This window comes from Nuphar pumila, chromosome 1, assembly GCF_984573655.1.
Source record: "Nuphar pumila chromosome 1, dmNupPumi1.hap1.1, whole genome shotgun sequence".
In the NCBI taxonomy this organism is placed as follows: Eukaryota; Viridiplantae; Streptophyta; class Magnoliopsida; order Nymphaeales; family Nymphaeaceae; genus Nuphar; species Nuphar pumila.
Genome location: NC_143249.1, coordinates 34,635,096 through 34,657,267, shown reverse-complemented (window position 1 = coordinate 34,657,267; position 22,172 = coordinate 34,635,096). Strand labels below are relative to the sequence as shown.

The following is a 22,172-nucleotide window of genomic DNA, read 5'->3' as shown; positions in this document are numbered from 1 at the left end:
AGGTTTTGCCGTTTTACCCCCTGGATGGCCAAACTGTTTTGCTGTTTTGGTCCTATATGGCAAAAGGGGATTTTTTGCCATTTGAACCCAAAAAAACTCAAAATTTAAAGGTTTGGATTCATCAGAACCCAAATCCTACCGACAATGCACTTCTAACTATGGAAATTGAAAAAAAAAATATGGTGTCCCATTGTGATCGCCAAAAACTTTTGATAAAAATTTGGAAGTTTGGGAAAGATTTGACTTACTCGGATTACGCAAAAAAAGAAATTAAACTTAGGGATGCCATTTATAAGCTCTGACCATTATTTGCTCGAAGGAAAAGTAAAATCAGAACAGGTTTTTCAATCTTCGTACCTTAAATTGCATCGTCGTAGATTCAGGTATGCAAACAAACACAAAATGTGTATAAACATCCAATCAAAAGATTATATGAAATTGAAATAAGCAGATTAGGGATATGAAAAATACCTTTTTTCGGACTCAAGGGTTTGTTTTATCATTCAAGCTCCTTTTTGTCTATTAGATCCTCCACGTAGGTATGTGTGTTCTTCAATGGTGTCGAAACAGAGTACATGCATGACTTGAGTAGGCTTCTTCTTTAGGGCCAATACTTAGGTATGGGATTTTCAGATGACCAGACTATAAGGTTGAACTCATATAAAATTCTGCATGAGTTATGAATCTAAATTTTTTTTGGGTTTGAATCCAACCCAAATGGATTTGTTCTTATCTTTATGGAAGGATAAGACTCATCCAAAAAGAGTTTTGATTGGGATACAAATTTAGGTAGGACAAGATTCTATTTTTTTGGGCTATAGAAAGACAAAGATAGAATTTTGGGTAGTTTCTATCCAAATAGCACATGTAGATGAGGTTTTTAGAGGTTTCCTATGGATTAAATAATTAAATTTGGGATCTCCATGCTTAAATCGGGTCGTACTTAGATCCGCTATGATACGGTAACTTGTTTTGGCAATAACTTTCTATCCAGATGTCAAATTAAGACACTGTTTAATACATTGAAAAGATAACATACCCAAATTTAATTAATCTTTTTAAGTAAAAAACCAAATTTAATTATTTTGATAGTAAAAAATGCACTCAAAATGGGCCCCACCTAAAAACAAGATTTTCATTGAATAAGTTACATTATTTTCATCGTAACTTCCTATTTCGATATGGTATTGGCCTGATTTTTAGCTTGTTGAAAAACTAAGATCCTGTAGTTTAATTGATATTTTAAATAAAAGTTTAGAAGATACTATTCTGGAGTCCAAAAGTTTAAATTAGCAGAACTATATAATAACCTGGTCCAAATTAAGGTGTTTACAGTGGTCTACTTAATACAATATCTTTTATAGAGTATAAATATTTTCTCACATTCATTGATGACTTTACTATAAAAAAATGAGTTTATTTTATAAAGGAGAAGCTTGAGGGTTTTGAAATTTTCAAGCAATTCAAAGCTTTGGTTGAAAAACAAAGTGGACATTTTATAAAAGTTTTGAGATCAAATAGGGATGATGAATATTACTCAAAGGACTTTGACAACTTTTAAAAGGACTATATCATTTTGCATCAATTCACAACACCCAACAAATTGAGGTAGCAAAAACAAAAAAACAAATAATCCTTGATATGACAAAGAGCATATTAAAGTACAAAAATATATCCAATGAGTTTTGAGCTAAAGTAGTTGCATGTGCAATGTATCTCTTAAATAAATGTCCCACTAAGAAAGCTCATTTTATGACTCTACAAGAAGCATGTAGTGGTTATAAATCAAGTGTTAGTCATTTGCATGTTTTTTGTTGCATGGGGTATGCTCACATTCCGTATCAAAAGAAATCCAAGATTGATTATGAAAGTTAAAAGTTTATTTTTATTGGCTACCATGAAAGCTCAAAAGCTTATAAGCTTTATGAACCAAAAAATAAGAAGGTTATAAGTAGAGATATTGTGTTTAATGAAAATATTTCATGGAATTGAAAAAATAGTGACAACAAAAATGACGTGGTTGAACTTGAAGAAGAAGGCAAAAGATAAGAGCAAGAAACTAATGTTCTACCAGATTCACCTCCATAATCTTCAAGAGTACCCCCACATCCCATTCATGATGGTGAAAGATCACCAATAACAAAGAGCTTAAATGAAATTTATTCTCAAATCAAAATTATTAACAATGAACATACTTTGTTTTGTTTGTCTGTTAATTGCAAACCTCTAGGTTATGAAGATGCCATCCAAGATGAAAGATGAAGGAATGTGATGAATGAAGAAATCAAAACCATTGAGAAGAATAACACATAAGAGTAAACTCTTCCAAAAGATCCAAGACAATTGGTGTGAAATGGGTGTACAAAGCAAAAAAGAATGAAAGAGGTGAGATTGAGATATTGAAATAAAAAATGATGGCAAAAGGTTAGAAGCGAAGGGTCGAAATTGACTACAATGAGGTATTTTGATGGCGGCGATGCCTACGAGGAACATGAATCACAGACACGTTCCCAAACACCTATGTGCGAAACTAGCGTACATGCCCTAAACTATGCCTAATCTAGACTAATAAGGCCTAAAAACATAATAAATATAAATACGCAACTAGGAAATAAAATAAATGCTAAATACGTAACTAATGCAAACACGCAACCTAAGGAACAAACTAAATGCTAAATACATAACTAATACAAACACACTACTAGGGAATAAAATAAATGCTAAATATGTAACTAATGCAAACATGCAACCTAAAGAGCAAAATAAATGCTAAATATGTAACTAAAATAAACACACAACCTAAGGAATGAAATAAATGACTATAGGTTGAAATTTAAACACATAAATGATTCAAAAATAATAACTAAACACATGCAAACATGTAAACATGTTATGAAATCAATCTACGAACACCACATAAAAATCAGACTTAATTAAGATACTTGAATTCATTGAGGCATTTCACCGAACACTTGGTGAATGCCTCAAAAACTATATTTTGACATGGTTTTCTTTGTATTTTTCAACATAAAAGTTTATGACAATTTCAAATAAATTTATCTTAAACAGATATGCGAACATCCAATATATATGTAAATCTGATTTAATTAACAAATTTCAATTCTTAAATACAAACACAAAACAATATGCAATCGAATAAAAATCACAAAACCCCGATACTAAAATAACAATTAAACAAGCAAACCACGACTATATATTTAATTCAACGGAACTAACATTCACAATATATGAAACACATATTTAATTTAACAAAATTAAATTCAGTTTTTTTATAAAAGCATAACAGTCCACATGAAATCAAACATCACAAAAAAAAGCATATTCTATTTTCCTAAACAGAATAATCCTACGAACTGAAAATCCACCCACAAGTTACGATAAATAATCGAATCCATCCAAACGGATTCACATGAACAACAAAAACTGAGAAAATAAAAAAATTCAAAAAATGAGGGTTGTCAGCCAAGGGGTTTTTCAAATTTCTTAGCCCCTGTGACGAACGTTGGCCAAATCGTTCTTCTTCCTTATCTCCAACACAACTCTTGAATGGACCAACAACTGGTCGATGTCCGATCGTCTTCCCGGATGGCAGTGTCCTTGAAAGAGACAACAACCAAGCGAGGCACCATGGACATGAGAGCGAAGGGGAACGTGGGCTCCTCCTTCCAGCTTGTCCTTCTTCTCCAATGGTGCTCCACGAAGAGGGATGCTCAATAGCAACACAACAAAACAATAACCAAAAAGACCCATTTTCACAAGGGGGCGTCTTTTAAAACCAAAGGGAGAGAGATGGGACAAGAGGGAGAGAGAGAGAAAAGAGCGGAAGAGATGTTCTCCCCAAGGACCAATAGTGTGTCCTTGAAGTCCAATGTGTGGGATTGGGCATATTAAAGGCCCAGTTGGACCCAACTCGCGACAGCTAGGCCTAGACCCACTATGGGTTGGATCCAACTTAGTTGGGTTTTTATGCTAAAATAAAAACTAAAAAAGAAAATAAATAAAAAATGATAAGAAAAATATAAAACTGCTCAAAATATCCAATACACCCTCTAGTAACCCAAATGGATCGTAACGAGCTACTGGACCTAGATTTGAATCCGATGATTTAATTAGATAACGAAAAAGTCCTAGTTTTAAGCTAAAAAAATTCTAAAAAATCCTAAATATTATCTAGATTCTAACAAAATATTTTTTGGAAAAAAATATTTTTTACTTTATCAAAAAATAAAATCTAGAAAGTTCCAAAAATACCTAAAATGGACGTTTTGGGCATGTGGGCTTGGTTCAAGTTGTGAACATGTCTTCATCACGTCCTCCTCGAGCTCGCCCAGATGCACTGCATTAGTTCCCCCTAGGTCAAAAGGCTTCATCTTCAGAGTCTGCACCTTACTAGATAAATCTCTTTGGTACCTAAAAATAAATTTGACAAAAAATATATTAGCAATATGATATCGAGAAAGGAGATTCAATTTGTAAATATTTTTGGTAATTTTGAGAAAAACAATACGACTAGCTAAGTTTCCATGCTTATCAACTTCTCATGCATAAACTAACATATTATATCTAAGAACACCACATGATAATTCAAATCCATAATCGGAACTAACAAGTGCTAAAACAAAAGCAACACATAATTTAAAGTTCAACAATTCACATGATCTATTTGTCTTTGGTGTCTACTGAAAGATTTTCTTTTGATTCAATCAATGAGATGTACACCCATACTACAAAAATGAAGAATAAATCTATGATAAAATGAAGTCAGACTATGAAAACTATGTACAACAATAATGAGATCAACATAAATACTCCTACGAGAAACAAATATCCTAAAAAGTTTGATTTCATCCACTATAAACAAACATTTATCAGGGGTAACATAAAAAATTTCTTTTCTAAGAATAGAAAATACATATTGCAATTGAATATAGATGTTCATGCTCATTCTTGCTTAAAATATCATCAAAATAAATTGCAAGAAAATTTTCTGTATATGGCCTAAAAATCTGATTTGGGATTCACATGTAAATATAAGGTGCATCTGATAAACTAGAAGGCATGGCTAACCATTTATGCAAATCATCCCTAGTTTCGTATAAAATTTTCCACTCATTGCCTAACTTATGTCAGGGTACTAAACAAATTCTATGTGCTAGTAATGCATCCCATGGCCTGTATACAAAATTTCTTTCGTAGGTTCTTTATGTAAGGGTCCTTTCTCAATTTCCTTGTCATAAATAGGATCACCTTAAATTTCATGCAGGGGTTCATCATGAACCTCTTCCTTAAAAATCTTAGAGGTATAAACAACCTCTTCCCACTCCATATGCAGACTACATCCAAAACTCTCACTAGGCATCGCGTAAAGTCAGACCATACCGAGTTGGAGAACTCAACAAGCTGAGATCCGATACCAATTGATGGAGACACCTACAAGGGTCAGGGGTCACAAATACAATATACACGCCCTAAACTATGCCTACTCTAGACTAATAAGGCTTAAAAATGTAATAAATATAAACACACAACTAGGGAACAAAATAAATGCAAAATACATAACTAATACAAACACACAACCTAGGGAATGAAATAAATGCTAAATATGTAACTAATCAAACATGCCACTAGAGAACAATATAAATGCTAAATACATAACTAATGCAGACACACAACCTAGAGAATGAAATAAATGCTAAATATGTAACTAATGCAAACAAACAACCTAGAGAACAAAATAAATAACTATAGTTTGAAATTTAAATACAAATTTGAACACTTAAATGATTTAAAAATAATAACTAAACACATGCAAACATATTCTGAAATTAATCTACAAACACCACAGAAAAATAAGACTTAATTAAGATGCTTGAATTCTTTGAGGCATTTCACCAAACACTTGATGAGCACCTCAAAAACTAAATTTTGACATGTTTTTTTTAATATTTTTCAACACAAAAAATCATGACAATTTCTAATGAATCTATCTTAAACAGATATGCAAAAATCCAATATATATAAAACTAATTTAATCAACAAAATGCAATTCTTAAATACAAACTCAAAACAATCTACAATCGAATAAAAGTCACAAAACCACAAAACTAAAATATCGATTAAACAAGCAAACTACAATTCTATGTTCAATTCAAAACATTCACAATATACGAAACACATATTTATAAAAACATAACGGTCCACATGAAATCAAACATCACCAAAAAAACAAATTCTATTTTCTTAAACAAAAAATTCTTACAAAATGAAAATCCACCCACACGTTATGATAAATAATCAAATTAGTCCATATGGATTCCCATGAACAATAAAAACTGGAAAAACAAAAAAAATAAAAAATGAGGGTTGTCAGCCAAGGGGGTTTTCGAATTTCTTAGCTCATGTGACGAATGTTAGACAATTTGTTCCTCTTCCTCAATTCCAACATAGCTCTCGAATGGACCAACAACTGATTGACATCTGATCGTCTTCCCGAATGGAAGTGTCCTCGAAGGAGACAACAACCAAGCGAGACACCACATGCATAAGAGCGAAGGGGGACATTGGTGCCTCCTTCCTGTTTCATCTTCTCCTCTAGTGGAACAAGGAGAATGCTTAATAGCAACACAACAAAACAATAACAAAAAACACCCCTTTTCACAAGGGGGCATCTTTTAAAACCAAAGGGGGAGAGAGACAAGAGAAGAGAGGGTGAGAGACATTTACCAACATCACTCTCTTTCTCATTTTTTTTCAAGCACCCCCCAAGGACTAATAGTGGGTCCTTGGAGTCCAACGGGTGGGATTGGGCACATTAAAGGCCCAACTGGACCCAACCCACAACAGATGAGTCTAGACTCACCCCTAGTTGGATCCAGCTTAGCTAGGTTTTTTATACCAAAATAAAAACTAAAAAAAATAATAAAAATATAACACTACCCAAAATACCCAACACACTCTCAAGTAGGTCAAATGGTTCCTAGCGGGCTAATGGACCTAGATCAGGACCCAATATCCGGATATGATGATTTAATCAAAAAATGAAAAAGTCCTAGTTTTAAGTTGAAAAAATTCTCAAAATTCTTAAATACTATCTAGATTCTAACAAAATGGCTTCCAAAAAAAATAATATTTACTTTTTCAAAAATAAAATATGAAAAGTTTCAAAAATACCTAAAATGGATGTTTTGAGCCTGTGGGCTTGGTTCAAGTTAGGCACGAATGAGTCTTCATGATGTCCTCCTCGAGCTCGCCCAAATGTGCTGCATCATATTTGCTATCATGTGGCTAATTATTATAATGGTTGCTCAAAGAGGATAAAAACTATTTTAAATGGATGTTAAATTAACATTCTTAAATAGCTATCTCGAAGAAGAAATATATATTGAACAACCACTGGGTTATATTATTAAGTAGCATGAAGACAAAGTTTACAAATTGCAAGCGCTCTATGGCTTAAAACAAGCTCCTAGAGCTTGAAATGCTAGAATTGGCAAGTATATTAATGACAATGAATGCCCATATGTTCATGCATTATACTTGTAAATAAATGATGGTGGTGATATCTTGATAGCATGTGACTTAATATTTACCTGTAGTAATTTCACCATGATAAATGAATTTAAAAAGTTTATGACGAATGAGTTTGAAATGACGGATGCTAGGCTCATGAGCTATTTTCTTGGCATTAAAGTGAAACAACTTGATGATGAAGTTTTTGTTTCTCAAAGTAGATATGCCAAAGAAATTCTAAAATGTTTCAAATTGAGAATTGCAAATAAGTTTGCACACTTATTGAGTATAAGATGAGTAATAAATATGATGATTCTCATGTTAATCCTAATTCAAAGGCATAATAAGAAGCTTGTGTTATCTCACTTGCACAAGGCCAGACATCTTGTATAGTGTTAGCTTGATAAGTAGATCCATAGAGAATCCAAAAAAAACTCATTTAAAGGCTGCCAAAAGAATTTTCTAGTACTTGAAGCGAACACTTGATTACAAATTATTTTATTCATCATTCAATGAATTTAAACTCATTGGATATTGTGATAGCTACTACTTTCACATGGTGCCCAAAGAAGCAACCTAAAGTACAATTGTCTATTTGTGAAGTAAAATATGTGAAAACTTTTTGTGTTTATCATGCTATTTGGTTGCATAATATTTTAAAGAATTTCCATATTCCTCAAGAAGGCCCTACTACAATTATGGTGGACAAGTCAACAATTGGATTAGTAAAGAACTCAATATTCTATTAGAGGAGCAAACATATTGATATTCAATTTCATTCTATTCATGAGCATGTGAAGAACAAAGAAATTGATTTAACACATTGCAAGTCAGAGGAGAAAGCAATAATATCTTCACAAAGCCAATAAAGATGAAGATATTTTGTTATCTACGAATACTTCTTGAAATGAAGAGCTTCGCAAAACGGGTTTAAAGGGGGCTGTTGGAAGTGTAAACCCATTTTGGGTTGAGTCGAAGTCAAGAAAAGTTGTTGGTAGTTTTGTCAATGTGTGATATGTAGAGATTTCATGGGCAAAGTTGACATTTGCATAATGTAATATAGACAACGTGGACATGAAAAAAGTGTTGACCTAAAGTTATTAGGTAGGTTACCCATGTACATTATCATGTAATGGATGTAGTGGGTCATGTATTAAGCATAGAGCTATTGAGATGACATGTGAAAAGCTAGGAGAGAGGTTACATGAGTCATGAGTTATATGAGTTAGGTATGCAAGTAATCATTAGTAAGTTATTAAGATACTTCTAAGCCACTAACACATAACTGTTAGAAAATTTGTAGTTAGAGATGTGCCTATGAAAGGAAGACCACAAGTTGCCATTTATGCAGTCGTGTAGAAAAGGCACCAACTCTATAAATACTTAAGTACCATGTATTATGAGTATGGGTGAAGAGTACTATCCAATAAATTAATATTTTTTGAATGTATATTTCTCTTGAGCCTTTCTTTGTGAGCGTTAGATCCCTTCTAATATTTTTTTTCAAACACATCATTAGCATGTCTCCACTTCCTAGGCATTGATCCTATTAACGATATCTTCTTTTCTCATTCTATTGTAATATAGGTCCTAAATACTGAAAGTTAAGACATTGATGTATTTTAATAAGATCACTATTACTAACTTCTATACTAAACTTGCAGTCAGTATAATCAGTTTTTGTTTTATTAATTCATAAACCATTTCTCTTCAGCATGCTTATGCAAAGTTATAGTTTCTTTAGTTGCTTTTGTATATCGTATTATCTACAAAGACAACTAGAACTTTAGATGAGCATGCTCGAGAAAAATAGTTAAAGAATTAGGAGTAATGGTTTTTACTTTTATTTTATCTAATTAAGTGGAGGCAATTTATCTTACTCAACAAAAGGCAAATTACAAGGTAAAGTATAACTTGGATTTGGTATTAGATGGGAGGAACTGAAATAGGTCCAAACCCAACCAAATCATAATGGTTTTTGTTCTCACCATCTCCAGAGAGCCCGATGTAACTTTATGGGGTTTTTGTTACACTTATTATTATTCCATTGTTTGTTTACCTCCATTCTTGGCATGGCTCCTACACCAGATCCAACACATGGAACAATGTAACGAATATGATTGATATTCTCAAATATCACAAAAAAAGCAATATTTAGTAGCCGTATAAAATGACCAAAAATATCACGAAATAATGCACGGATCTGAGACCCAAGGCATTGAGCGCGCCCCGTATGATGAAGCGCATCAGATGGGTATGGATCGAATATCCAATCGGACCCGGAAAGCCTGTGGGTCGGAATGGGATTTGGTTGTTACAGATAAAACGGATAAAGACCCGATTCGTTCGGAGGAGGAGGATGATTGGAGGACGACCAGCAAAATGCCAAACGGCGGCCAGCACTCGTTCGTTGGCGATCCAGGCTGTCGGGTCGAATGCCCAACGGCTCCTCCCTCCCCCTTTAAATAACAGGAAGGATATCCGTAGGGGCTCGCCTTGGAGACCGGGAAGGATCCGACGGAAGCCGCCGGAGACCCGGTCGTATCCATCGCCGGAGAGAAGGAGAGGCGATGGAGGGAAGCAACAGGAGCAGCCGGGTCGTGGTGGTCGGAGGAGGGCCCGCCGGCTCTCTCATAGCCCGCACCCTTCAGTTCGTCGCCGACGTCGTCCTCATCGATCCGTACGATTTCCCCCTCCCCTCAATTTTATTTACCCAATTTTGTTCTTTTTAAAAATTATATATATATATATATATATAATTTTTCTTTTTCCAATGGACGAATTTCTTGTTCTTCCTTCTTTCCTAGTTTTCCTGATTGATGGGACGAGAGATTTTTGGTTATAGATGGTGATTCTGTTAATCGAGAAAATATAGTTTTTATTCTGGCAATTATAGAAATGTTTAGTTTTACTTAAAAAATTAGCTTTTGTCTTGAATGTTCGATATCTGGCGTCTCTCCTCGTCGACCGGCATCCTCAAACCAACCTTTATTTTTTCTTTTGAGTTTTTTTTTTTACTTTTTTTAAAAAGTTTTGTAATATCATTCATACGGCAGGATCATCACAATATTTTCCGGCATCATTAAATTTGAATTTATCATGTTTGCTGAAATATTTTATAGTGCTATTACAAAATTATTTGTATGCTTTATTATCCCAATATTTTGAGACATCATAAAATTTGAAGATGTCATGTTTCCTGGAGTATTTTCCTATGTCAGAAAGGGTCGAATATCTTTTTTTGAAAAATAAGATATGTCCATATCAGTTTTTAATTTTTAATTGATAAAATTAGGTTGCAATAGTTTAATATATATAATGTATTTTTATTGAAAATTTATTAAAAATATCAAAATATTAAATTGTTAAAAACAGTATGGGTGGGCCGATTCGTATCGTATCGGCAGAAAATCCACTTTAATAAATGTAAAAAATACTTAAAATTAATGTTTTAATAGTTTGAACACGTATCACGTTTTAATACATAGTATATTTTTAAATAGTTTTTTAGCTGATTCAGAATGATTCTCTTTGAGAATCGGTATCCGCTGATCCACCTGAATCGTTATAGCCAATACGATTTTGACAACATTGTTTAAAATGAGCCGAATCAACTCAGTTTTCGTATTGATTTTTGTCCAATACGATACGAATCGACCAATTCAGTCTGATACTGACAACATTGGTTTCTACATCTCAAGATCGTGTCAGCGTCTCACGTTCTCTAAAATGGCGTGCCACTGTGACGTCGGTCTTTAGTTTTTACGTTTCCATATCTTTTTCCTTTTTGCAAGAATTTGACTAAAATATTCCTAAAAGCATCAAAACTTTTTGCAAATCCCAATCAGTGAGACAAATATCACCATTTTTTTCCAGAAACGTATATTGGCAAAGAATCAAGTCTTTAAATTTCAATTAATTAATTAATTAATTAATTAATTATTCATTTTCTTAAATTTTCTTTTACTAAAAATGTTTTTCTAATTTTAATTTTAATTTTAATTTTCACCGATTGTAGAGCTAGAAAAACTTTTGGCTATTTTTTTTTTATTTTCTTGGAAATCAATGACTCACAGGAAGGAGTACTACGAAGTGCCATGGGCAGCATTGAGATGTGCGGTGGAGCCTAAGTTTGGCGAGAGGTCATTGATCAACCACAAGGACTACTTGGAGAATGCAAGGGTGGTCATCTCAGCCGCCGTCGATGTCACCGAGAAGGAGGTCGTAACCTCAAACGGTCGGTGGATAACCTACGATTATCTCGTCATCGCAACCGGGCACCCTAGCAACGCCCCTCTGAACCGATCCGAAAGGCTCAAACAGTTCAGGGAGTGTATGTATCGTAACCATCTATGCTACAAAACACAGTTAATTGGTAGGGATGGCAGTGGACTTGGGGAAACGGGGCCCAAATCCCTGTTTGTTAAATAATTAAAATATCCTTTTGTCGGTTCAATCTCTTTCTTTAAGGATGGGAGTGAACTGGGGAAAACTGAGCCCCGCACCGCCCTGATTAGACAGGGGATGGAGGACATCAAACAGGGATGGAGGTTAAACTAAAACCCATGCCGGCATGCCGGAATGAAGGCGGGGATGGAGGGCAGAATTTTGAGATGAGGCAGGAGTGGAGACCTTGTCCCTTGCATTTGCCCCTGTCCACGGCCATCCCATCTATCTAGTTCAATATTAGTTGAAATAAATCGATTTAAAAGAGTGCACCAGGGGTTTATACTAGAAAGCGAAAGCGAGAATCAATGCATTATAAAATGTATAGGAAGCTGGAAGCGAGGAATATATATATATATATATATATAAGAATTGAATGAGAATCAAAATGGAAACACAAATAAAAATTAAAATAAAAGTGACTAATATTAAATTTCATGATTTTTTAGTGTAAGAGTTAAATTTTTAACATATTCTAAAAATGATGACTACAATTTAGAAAAAGCACATGAAAATGAGTGAGAAGAGAGAAAAAACACAAAAAATAAGAAAAGTTGAGTAAAAAAACATATAAGAAGAATAGATGAAACATGTGAAAAGCATAGGAAGCACAAGAAAATAGAGGTTCTCATCAAGTTTTGGAAGCAAAGAGTATCGCAAGTTTCCAGAAAGTGGGCTTCCCACCTATCTAAGAAGCTTTAGATAACAAAGAGTGTAAGTATGACAGACTTGGCCTGCAGGACTATGTAAATGCTGATTTCGAGGGTGATTTCCCCATGAAAAAGGAAATGTAATATAATTAGTAGAAGTAAATCAAGATGTTTTTTAGAACACTTAATTGAACCAACTTTGGCATTCATGTGGCAGACTATGACAGAACCAGAACAGCAAACTCTGTTCTTATTATTGGAGGGGGGCCAACAGGTGTAGAACTTGCTGGTGAGATTGCTACCGACTTCCCTGACAAGCAGGTAACGCTGGTTCATAAAGGGTCAAGACTGGTTGAGTTCATTAGTCCAAAGGCTTCGGCTAAAGCATTAGCATGGTTAACTTCAAAGAAAGTAAAAGTTTTGTTTAACCAAGAGATAAACATAGATCAAGCCGACCCGGCGCAGTTCGAGTTTGTGACAAGCGAAGGAATCAAAGTTAGGGCAGATTGTTGGTTCAACTGTACTGGACGGGAACTTGGATCTACATGGTTGAAGGAGGGCATATTGAAAGACTGCCTGAACAAACGTGGACAGTTGATTGTTGATGAGCATCTACGAGTTCAAGGAAAGAAGAATATATTTGCCATTGGAGATATCAATGACACTTCAGTAAGTAAATTTCTTTCTTTAATTTGAAGTTAGCACCTGTCATGCATTTATATAATTGACACACACACATACAGGAATTGGTAGGTTCGTGTACTAACAACTTTCAACTAAAGCATAGTTTGAGCCTTTTTAACTTGATCTGAACCTGCATATATGTTTCGGTTAGTTAGTGAGATGCTTTGGTTTGAATTTGATTTAACCCACAAACTTGATGTTTTTATCATCAAGTTTTAGTGTAATACAAGCTGCTGATTTTTCCATTGCTCTAAAAACACATCTGAACATCAAAAGTAGTTCATTAATCTTTCCACTAAGCTATATTATATATATCGAGTACATCTGAAAGTTCAGATTAAGCAAAACACATCCAACTGTGCTCTTTGGAACTGTTTGAGACAATTAGGAGCATTGTTGCTAAAATATTACGGATCAGTCGTGAAAGAGATAAAAAACCACAACAATTCACACAAAAGAGGCTCAAGTTTAACATGGTTCAGTTCAGGATTGAACCTACGTCTACAGTGATAAATCTCCCTCTTGACGTGAGAGAGAGGAGTTGTCTCCTTTGTTTATAAATTTCATTGCCAAATACATCTCCTAGCCTTTCCTTTTCTCAAAAGGAATATTACAAGTTTTTTTTAGATTTGGATTCAATTTCTATAGCTTTGACTCCCTGATTAGGTAAGTCTCCAACCTGATCTGAACCTTTCTGAAAAGCTTTCTTATTTAACACGTTAACCTCTAATTTGGATGAGCTGAACTCTATGGAGCTGGACCCACTGTCATGATATGATTCGATCTGTTCTCTAACAGCCCCCCTCAAGTTCAATGGGGTTCAACCACATTGAACTTGCTACAAAGAATTTTATGTTGTTGAGGTATGAGAGGCTTGGTTAATACATCAACCACAAGATCCTTCCCAGATATGTAATTTACTACCAGTTGATGCTTTGCAAGTTTATCTCTCACTAAATGGATATCAATATTAATATGCTTATTTCCGATTATGATGAAATATGCAACAAGTTGAGAGGCTCTAAGATTGTCACACCATAAAATAGGTGTTTCACGAATTTCAATTTTAAGATCTTGTAGAAGATATTGAAGCCATATAATTTCAGCAGTGGTGCTAGAGAGAGATATGTACTCGGACTCGGTGCTAGATCGAGAGACAGTGGCTTGTTTCCTTGAGCTCCAGGATATGAAGTTGGGCTCCAGAAAAAACTACATAACCTCATGTGGAATGCCAATCATCTGTGCAACTGGCCCAGTCTGCATCTGAATATGCAGAAAACTGCTGATTTGATAAACCTTTAATCTCCAAACCATAATATAATGTTCCTTTCAAATATTTGAGAATGCGTTTAACCATCCAGTGAGCCTCTTTAGGATTCTACATGTATTGACAAATCCTGTTGGCTGCAAAGGTTATGTCGAGTCGGGTCATAGTTGCATATTTAAGAGCTCGCACAATACTTCAGACAAGGTGAGATCTTTGAATTTAGAAGAGATGGACCCAAAGCCATGAGCATGGAGATCAACTTTGCTCCTTGCAAAAAAGCCTTTTTTAAGAGCTCGAAAATATATTTTCGCTGAGAAAGAATATACTAGGACCTTTGTGACTAACTTCTATACCAAGAAAATAATGTAAAGATCTTAGATTCTTCAAGGCAAATTCCTTTCACAATCTTGTAATAAGTGTCTGAATCAACATAAGTCAAGATATATATAGTAAATCTTTCATTTTTTAAAACTCGTCTCTTGTAAAACCCAGCTACAAAAGATATGAGCTCAACTGAGGAAACCAAGCTCAAGGAGTTGTTTAAGACCATAGAGAGAGCTTTCAAGTTTACAAAAATGGTTAGAAAATCAAATATCTTGAAACCCAAGAGGTTGCGGTATATAACCTTTTATGATAAATAACCATGTAGAAAAGCATTCTAAACATCCAACTACTTAATAATCCAACCATTACTCATAGCAACAAATAACACAGAGTCCAATGGTTGTAGGTTTCACAACACAGCTAAAGGTTTCAAAGTAGTTTAACTCTTCTTGTTATTTGTACTTGTTAGTAACCCGGCATGCCTTATTCTTTTCAAGAGTACCATCAACGCGTCTCTTTATCTTAAAAATCCACTTACACCCGACTACATGTCTAACTTTTTCAAGAGGTAATAAAGTCCTGGTATGATTTTTATGAAAGCTTCATATTCAAGTCTCATGGCCTCTTTCTACTTAGGATGACTTAGGGCTTCTTTGAAAGATACAATTTCATTATCTTGAAGAAGATAGGTGAGAAGCAGTGTTGTGAAAAGCGTTGAGGCGTAGCGAGGAGCTCCACCAAAAACCGAGGCGAGGCGTAAAGCGTAAGCCTCAAATATTTTTTTTAAAACTTTAAAAAAATTATTAAAAAATATCTAAAAATATAAATAAATAAAGAAATGCTTTATTGATTTAATAACAACCAATAAGAAATAGAAAATCTCAAATAGGTACTACAAAATATGAGATTAACATATAAAAGTAACTAAAAACTGATTAAATAACTGAAAAATATGAGATTAACCAAAAAAAGTTAAAGTATATAAGAAACTGATTACATACTTGAAAAATATATGAGATTAACCTACAAAAGTTAAAATATATGAGATTATTCTAAAAAATATGAGATTAACATATAAAAGTAACTAAAAAAATGATTAGATAACTGGAAAATATATGAGATTAATCAACAAAAGATAAAATATACTAAGAAACTTATTACATACATAACTGGAAAATATATAAGATTAACCAACAAAAGTTAAAATATATGAGATTATTCTAAAAAATATGAGATTAACATATAAAAGTAACTAAAAACTGATTACATAACTGGAAAATATATAAGATTAACCAACAAAAGTTAAAATATACTAAGAAACTGATTACATAACTGGAAAATATATAAGATTAACCAACAAAAGTTAAAATATACTAAGAAACTGATTACATAACTGAAATAACTGGAAGATATATGAGATTAACCTACAAAAATTAAAATATATGAGATTATTCTAAAAAATATGAGATTAACATATAAAAGTAACTAAAAAATTGATTACATAACTGGAAAATATATGATATTAACCAACAAAAGTTAAAATATATTAAGAAACTAATTACATAACTTAAATAACTGAAAAATATACGAGATTAACCAACAAAAGTTAAAATATAGTAATATACTAAGAAACTGATTACATGAGTGAAATAACTGAAAAATATATGAGATTAACCTACAAAAATCTTGTTGATCATGTCTCAGACATCTTGTTATAAAAAAACTATATATATATATATATATATATATATATATATATATATATATTGTGCCTTGAGGCACAGAGGGCTGCGCCTCAAGGCGAGGCGCGCCTTTTGTGCCTCAAGGCATATTTTTGATAGAACTGGTGAGAAGGATTTCAAGGATAGGATATTTTGTGGCTTGGAAAATTTTGGGTTTTCAGGTACCATCTTAAACACGTGTAATCATGGGGTGAGTACGGACAAGTATAGTAGGCTAAGTTGTTGGCTAGGCTGGGCATTGGTGCTAACACTTGGTGACATAGGTGGACTCTGCGGAGGAGAACTCAAGTTGTTGCCACTACTAGTCTCATGGTCTGAAGACTCAATTGTGATGGGTTAATGATGACGAAGGCCAGTTGGTGTTAAATTGAATGCAGAAAAAAGAATGGTTGGTGGCCCTACATGAGATCCGTTTGAGGAATTCGAGGACTTAGGCTCAAGGGAAGTGAAGTAATGGTTTTAAAAGGAAAGACCTTTTCATCAAACATGACATTCCTAGACATAGACACACCCAGTTTGAGGGTTAAGATAATAATAACCTCTGTGATGGGAAGCATGGCCCAAGAAAACACAATGATCAAATTTGAATTGCGGATTATGTGTTCTAGTCTCTCAAACATAGATAACACTCTCATAAATTTATATTCGAGCTTCATTAAACAAAACTTCTAAAGGAGACTTGCATTTTAAGATTTTGGTAGCATACAATCTAACATCCACATTAGCATGAGTCATTAAAGATAAATCCTGTGTCAGTTCTCAACACTACATTCTGTTTATGAGTGTGAGGACATGATATGTGATTACCAATACCACTCTCATTTAGAAACTTTGTAAGGGCCTGAAACTCTCCTCTTCAATCTAAATGAACTTTTTAATTATTTTTTAGTAATATTCTCAACTCAGATGTGTTTTTTAGATGGGTAAAAAAATCAACGGCTAATGTTGCACTAGATCTTGCTGATAAAGGATTCAAGTTTTCTGATTAAATCAGTTCGTATGAAAAGCATGTTTTTCAGTAAATAAGTAATGACACACATTTAAAGGTTGTTATATATATATATATATATATATATATATATATATATATATATATATATATATATATATATATATATATATATATATGAGAACTGAACATATTAGACTCCATTTTCTCGTTCTTCCCCATTCTGCCCCATAGTTTGAAGTGTTTTATGATAGATCTGGACCATTAAATGTGTTTAGCATGCTTGATTTGGTGAGAATCGACTCTTGGATCATATTTTTTGATGAAAAAATGTATTTTTATGAGCCAAAAAAATTGATGCCTTCATAGCCATTTATTTTTTATCACCGGAAAAATTACAGGTGAGATTCCAGTGATTCAAAAGCCGGTTCCCACTAAACAAAACCTATAGATCACATCTATGGTATTAGGTATGTGAAAAAATACCCAAAAACTACTATTTTGATGGGGCAGAACTAGAAAGTGGGCAGAACCAGCCTATATATATATATATATATATATATATATATATAGAGAGAGAGAGAGAGAGAGAGAGAGAGAGAGAGAGATGGACATATATATGTGCACTTATGTAATATAAAACTTACCTCTTTGTGAGATTTATTCATCCAATTGCATTTCTATAGTGTCTAGTTACAGTGATGTTTCAACAACATCCAGGCTCATGGTGCACTATTATACTGCATGTTTGGCTGATGAGGAAATGAACCTCATTTTTTCTACATAAATGTGAATTGAACAGGAAATGAAGCAAGGATACATCGCTCATAAGCATGCATTGCTGGCTGCAAAGAACCTGAAATTGTTGATGAAGGGAATAAAAGAAAGCTACCTGTCAAGCTATAAACCTGCCTCAGGCATGGCCATTGTGTCTCTCGGGAGGAAGGAAGCCATTGCGCAGTTGCCTTTCTTTACCGCCATTGGACATATCCCTGGAATAATCAAGTCTAAGGACTTGTTTATTGGAAAAACAAGAAAGGAATTAGGGTTAGATCCTGATGGTTTTTGATCACTGGATATGAAGTTGGATATATGTGGAGGCATTATGGTGCATGTTACTTTTCAATTTCTTTGATTTCGATCTTGATTGTTAATGCTGACATGTATAGACGGGATTGCGTAAGAACGTGCCTGGTTTGTCTGGTGTGCATAGTCTGCAATAGTGTTCACAGTTCACTATAATGTGATCAAATTGTATGCCCATCTCTGAACTCATGCTAAGACTCAGGTTGGGTTGTTGGCTCAACCCAAATTTCCGATTCCAAAAGAATTTATAGCCTTCTGTTTTCAATCATATATCTCCATGTAGTTGGAACTGGGCTTCCTTTCTTTTCTCTTTTTTTTTTCTTTTAATGAAGTTGGGGCTAGGCAGTCCACTACTAGGGGTGGCAATCGGGTCGGGTTGGCGGGTTGGCGTGTCAGCATACCTCAACCCGAACCCTACCCGTTTATTAAACGGGTCGGCTGTGGCAAACACGAACCCGACCCGTTTAATAAACGGGTAACCCGACACGACCCGCCAACCCATTTAATAAATGGGTTGGGTCGGGTAAACGGGTTTTCAGGTTCACGGGTCTTGTTGGCGGGTCGGGTTGGCGGGTTGACGGATCGGGTTGGCAGGTAGGCAGGTTGGCGGGTCGGGTTGGCGGGTTGACGGGTCGGGCAGACGGGTTGGCGGGTTGACCCACCCGCCTAACCCGTTTATTAAACGGGTTGGCGGGTTGGCATACCCCCAACCCGAACCCGACCTGTTTAATAAACGGGTTACACGAGTCGACCCATTTATTAAACGGGTTGGCTTAAGCCCAACCCGAACCCGCCTAAGAGGCGGGTTGGCGGGTCGTGTCAGAAATTGCCACCCCTATCCACTACCCATTGAAGGAACGTTGGCTTGAATATGATGTTTTGTACCATTTCTAAACGGCCTTTATCTTGATAAATTGTGAGCGGTTGATTTTTCATTGTTAAAATATTATACCTAGATCCAATAACCAGGTCTAGATCTGACACTAAGAAGGTTCAAGAAGGAATCAAGAAGTCCACGTGGCAAGGAGTCCAAAAAAGGCAAACTAACTCAAGACTGTATTGTGGGTCTCCCACATACCAAAGACTTCTCACATAGAAACCGTTCAAGTGTTTCTCAATGAGACTCCTTTAATGTAATACCCATGAATTTTCAATCATTTATTTAAGATACATATGAATTTTATGTGAATTTATGACTTAAATTTAGTTTATATTTAATTTCAAATTAATGTTGAATTTATGGTTGAATTCTCTTTTAATCTGAAATCCCGAATTTGAATTTGAAATAGGGAGGCAATCCAAATCTCAATTTGGATTTGGATTGGATTGGATTTCAATGTGGATTTAATTAGGTTTAAATTTGAATTTTGAATTTGAATTTAATTTGAATGTTTAATTGGACTTAATTTGGAGTTCTGGATCTATAGGGCGGGATGCCTCTCTATTTGGGCCCCACTTGGATCCAATTGCCTAGGTGGCAATGAAATTAATTAGAATATAATTTAATTAAGTTAGGGTGGAAAGACCCCCACTCTCTCTCTCTTTCTCTTATAGGTGGCAATTAAATAATTTAATAAATTAGTAAATTAGGTGGATTAGCCTAATCAACTTTCTTAATTCACAAGAAAACTAAACTAGTTAGGGATTTGCTTAGGTGGCATAGTCTTAACCAAATATATTGAACCTAGACCCTCTAGGTGGCATGCCCCTAGAGACCTTCCTAATTAGGTCTTTGCTTAATCGCTAAGCTAACTAACTCAACATAATTAAATTAGGAAACTTAGTTGAAAACCGTAGATGGACTCTAACTACACGATTTTGGAGAGAGGGGTCCTAATCACACTCTAACTCTTGGTGGGGATGCCAAGTGGCATACACCCTCTCATAATAAATTACATTGTTTAATATTAAGTAATTAAGAATATTAAAATGAGTTCTGAATTTTTGTTAAGAGGTTTTTGAATAGGTTCAAACCTCCTACACGTGTTTGGAGATTGAACCCTAATTGGGTGTAGGACTCAATGTGGGGGTGCCACGTGTTGCACTATGGCAAGGATCGTTCACTATCGAGCTATCGCCAATCGTTGTGCACAGACACATGACTATTTCAACTCTTCGCAGATGCGAAAACACCTAGCGCGCACAGGCGCAACGTGATTCAACGCTCATAGAAGCAATGCTCGTGGTGCACGCAAGCGCAATGCTCATGGCGCACGCAGGCGCAGTGTCCGTGGTGCACGTAGGTGCAATGTTCATGGCACATGTAGGCACTAAAGACTAATGTGCTTCACAGGCACTCGAGATAGACGCTACACTCGCAGGCACGCAATTCATCTCGGTGTCTTCAAATGCAGACAACAGTATGTGCGCGAAGGCACAAGGCGATGCTGTCCTCACGTAGGCATTGCAGTGTTCAATGCATAACCGCACTCCCCAAGCTTGATCAATGCGCGCGATCTGCTGGCGCTGAAGCTGCAAATGATCGGCTTGCTCAAGTCTAGTTCTGTAATAGGATCGCTGCAGATTCAAAAGCACGAAATAGGAAAAGAGGAGAGAGTGAAGTAATGCACTCAACTGCGGATCACACGGATGCGCAATAGCAGTGAACTCTCTCCACATCTAAGCTCGATCTATAGGTGATCCAATGCTGCGATGAACTGCGATAGGAGTGCCAGATCATTCTCCTCATGAGATCACTTGGTGCGATGAACATTATTCTTCAAATATTGCATCTCGAATCAGTCAAGTTGAATCTAGGTGAAAGAAGAGAAGAAATAATAAAATAGAAGAAAGAAGAATGATCTAATTAGACTAAATGAATTAGTCTAACTAGCCTTAATCCTCTAAAGAGGCCGATCTCCACTTAGGAGCCAAAAGAAGAATTTATTTCATTTAATCTAAAAAATGTACCTAATCCCTTTCATTACAAACACTCACCTATATATAGTGTTGACCTTCATGTTTGGCGCCAAGCTATGGGCGACCCACACATTAAAACCTTACGTTGTCAACCTTTGTCGATTTGCCGAAACCACTCTGCCCACCGTTGTCCAGTCTGTACCACACTCACCTGCTTAGTTCCATGCTATGCTGCGCATAACCTGAATTGTCTCAACTGCGCTAGCTGGCATGCTGGACCGAATGCTATGTCACTATGCTCACCCAAACCATGCTCACTTTCCCTGATATGCTGCCTTCTTCAGGGTTTCTTGTGACGTGTGTCAACAACCCTCCTAGATGAAAATTTATTTTAATTGAAATATTAATATAATATTGAGGTGTCTTAGGATTAAAAGATCCAAGTGAGATGAAGGAATAGGATTGAGTAGAGAAAGAGACCTAGCTTAAGCTAGGGTTTTGAAAGATTATAAGTAGGGGTGAGAGGACCCCCTATATGATTTTCAAGAACCTCTCTCTCCTCAAGGTTGACCTCCTCTCCCTATATCCTCTTCTTCTTTCTCACACGCCCTAGGCTAGTTGAGACTTCCATTGGA

At 35.1% G+C, this 22,172-nt stretch overlaps 1 protein-coding gene across 2 annotated transcripts; it reads left to right on the top strand.

The window, feature by feature from the left end:
* Window positions 1-10,019: 10,019 nt before the first annotated feature.
* LOC149848653 (uncharacterized) lies at window positions 10,020-18,919 on the top strand. 2 transcript variants are annotated; one of them, XM_089996712.1, is made up of 4 exons: window positions 10,020-10,210; window positions 11,607-11,863; window positions 12,844-13,295; window positions 18,395-18,919. In XM_089996712.1, the coding sequence occupies exons 1-4, from the start codon at window positions 10,101-10,103 to the stop codon at window positions 18,659-18,661; spliced, it is 1,086 nt and encodes a 361-aa protein (XP_089852838.1). In that variant the 5' UTR covers window positions 10,020-10,100; the 3' UTR covers window positions 18,662-18,919. The 2 variants fall into 2 exon arrangements, with proteins under 2 accessions (XP_089852838.1, XP_089852848.1); XM_089996722.1 differs by lacking the exon at window positions 18,395-18,919 and adding an exon at window positions 16,907-17,308 and having other exon boundaries at window positions 10,030-10,210.
* The last annotated feature ends 3,253 nt before the right edge of the window (window positions 18,920-22,172 follow it).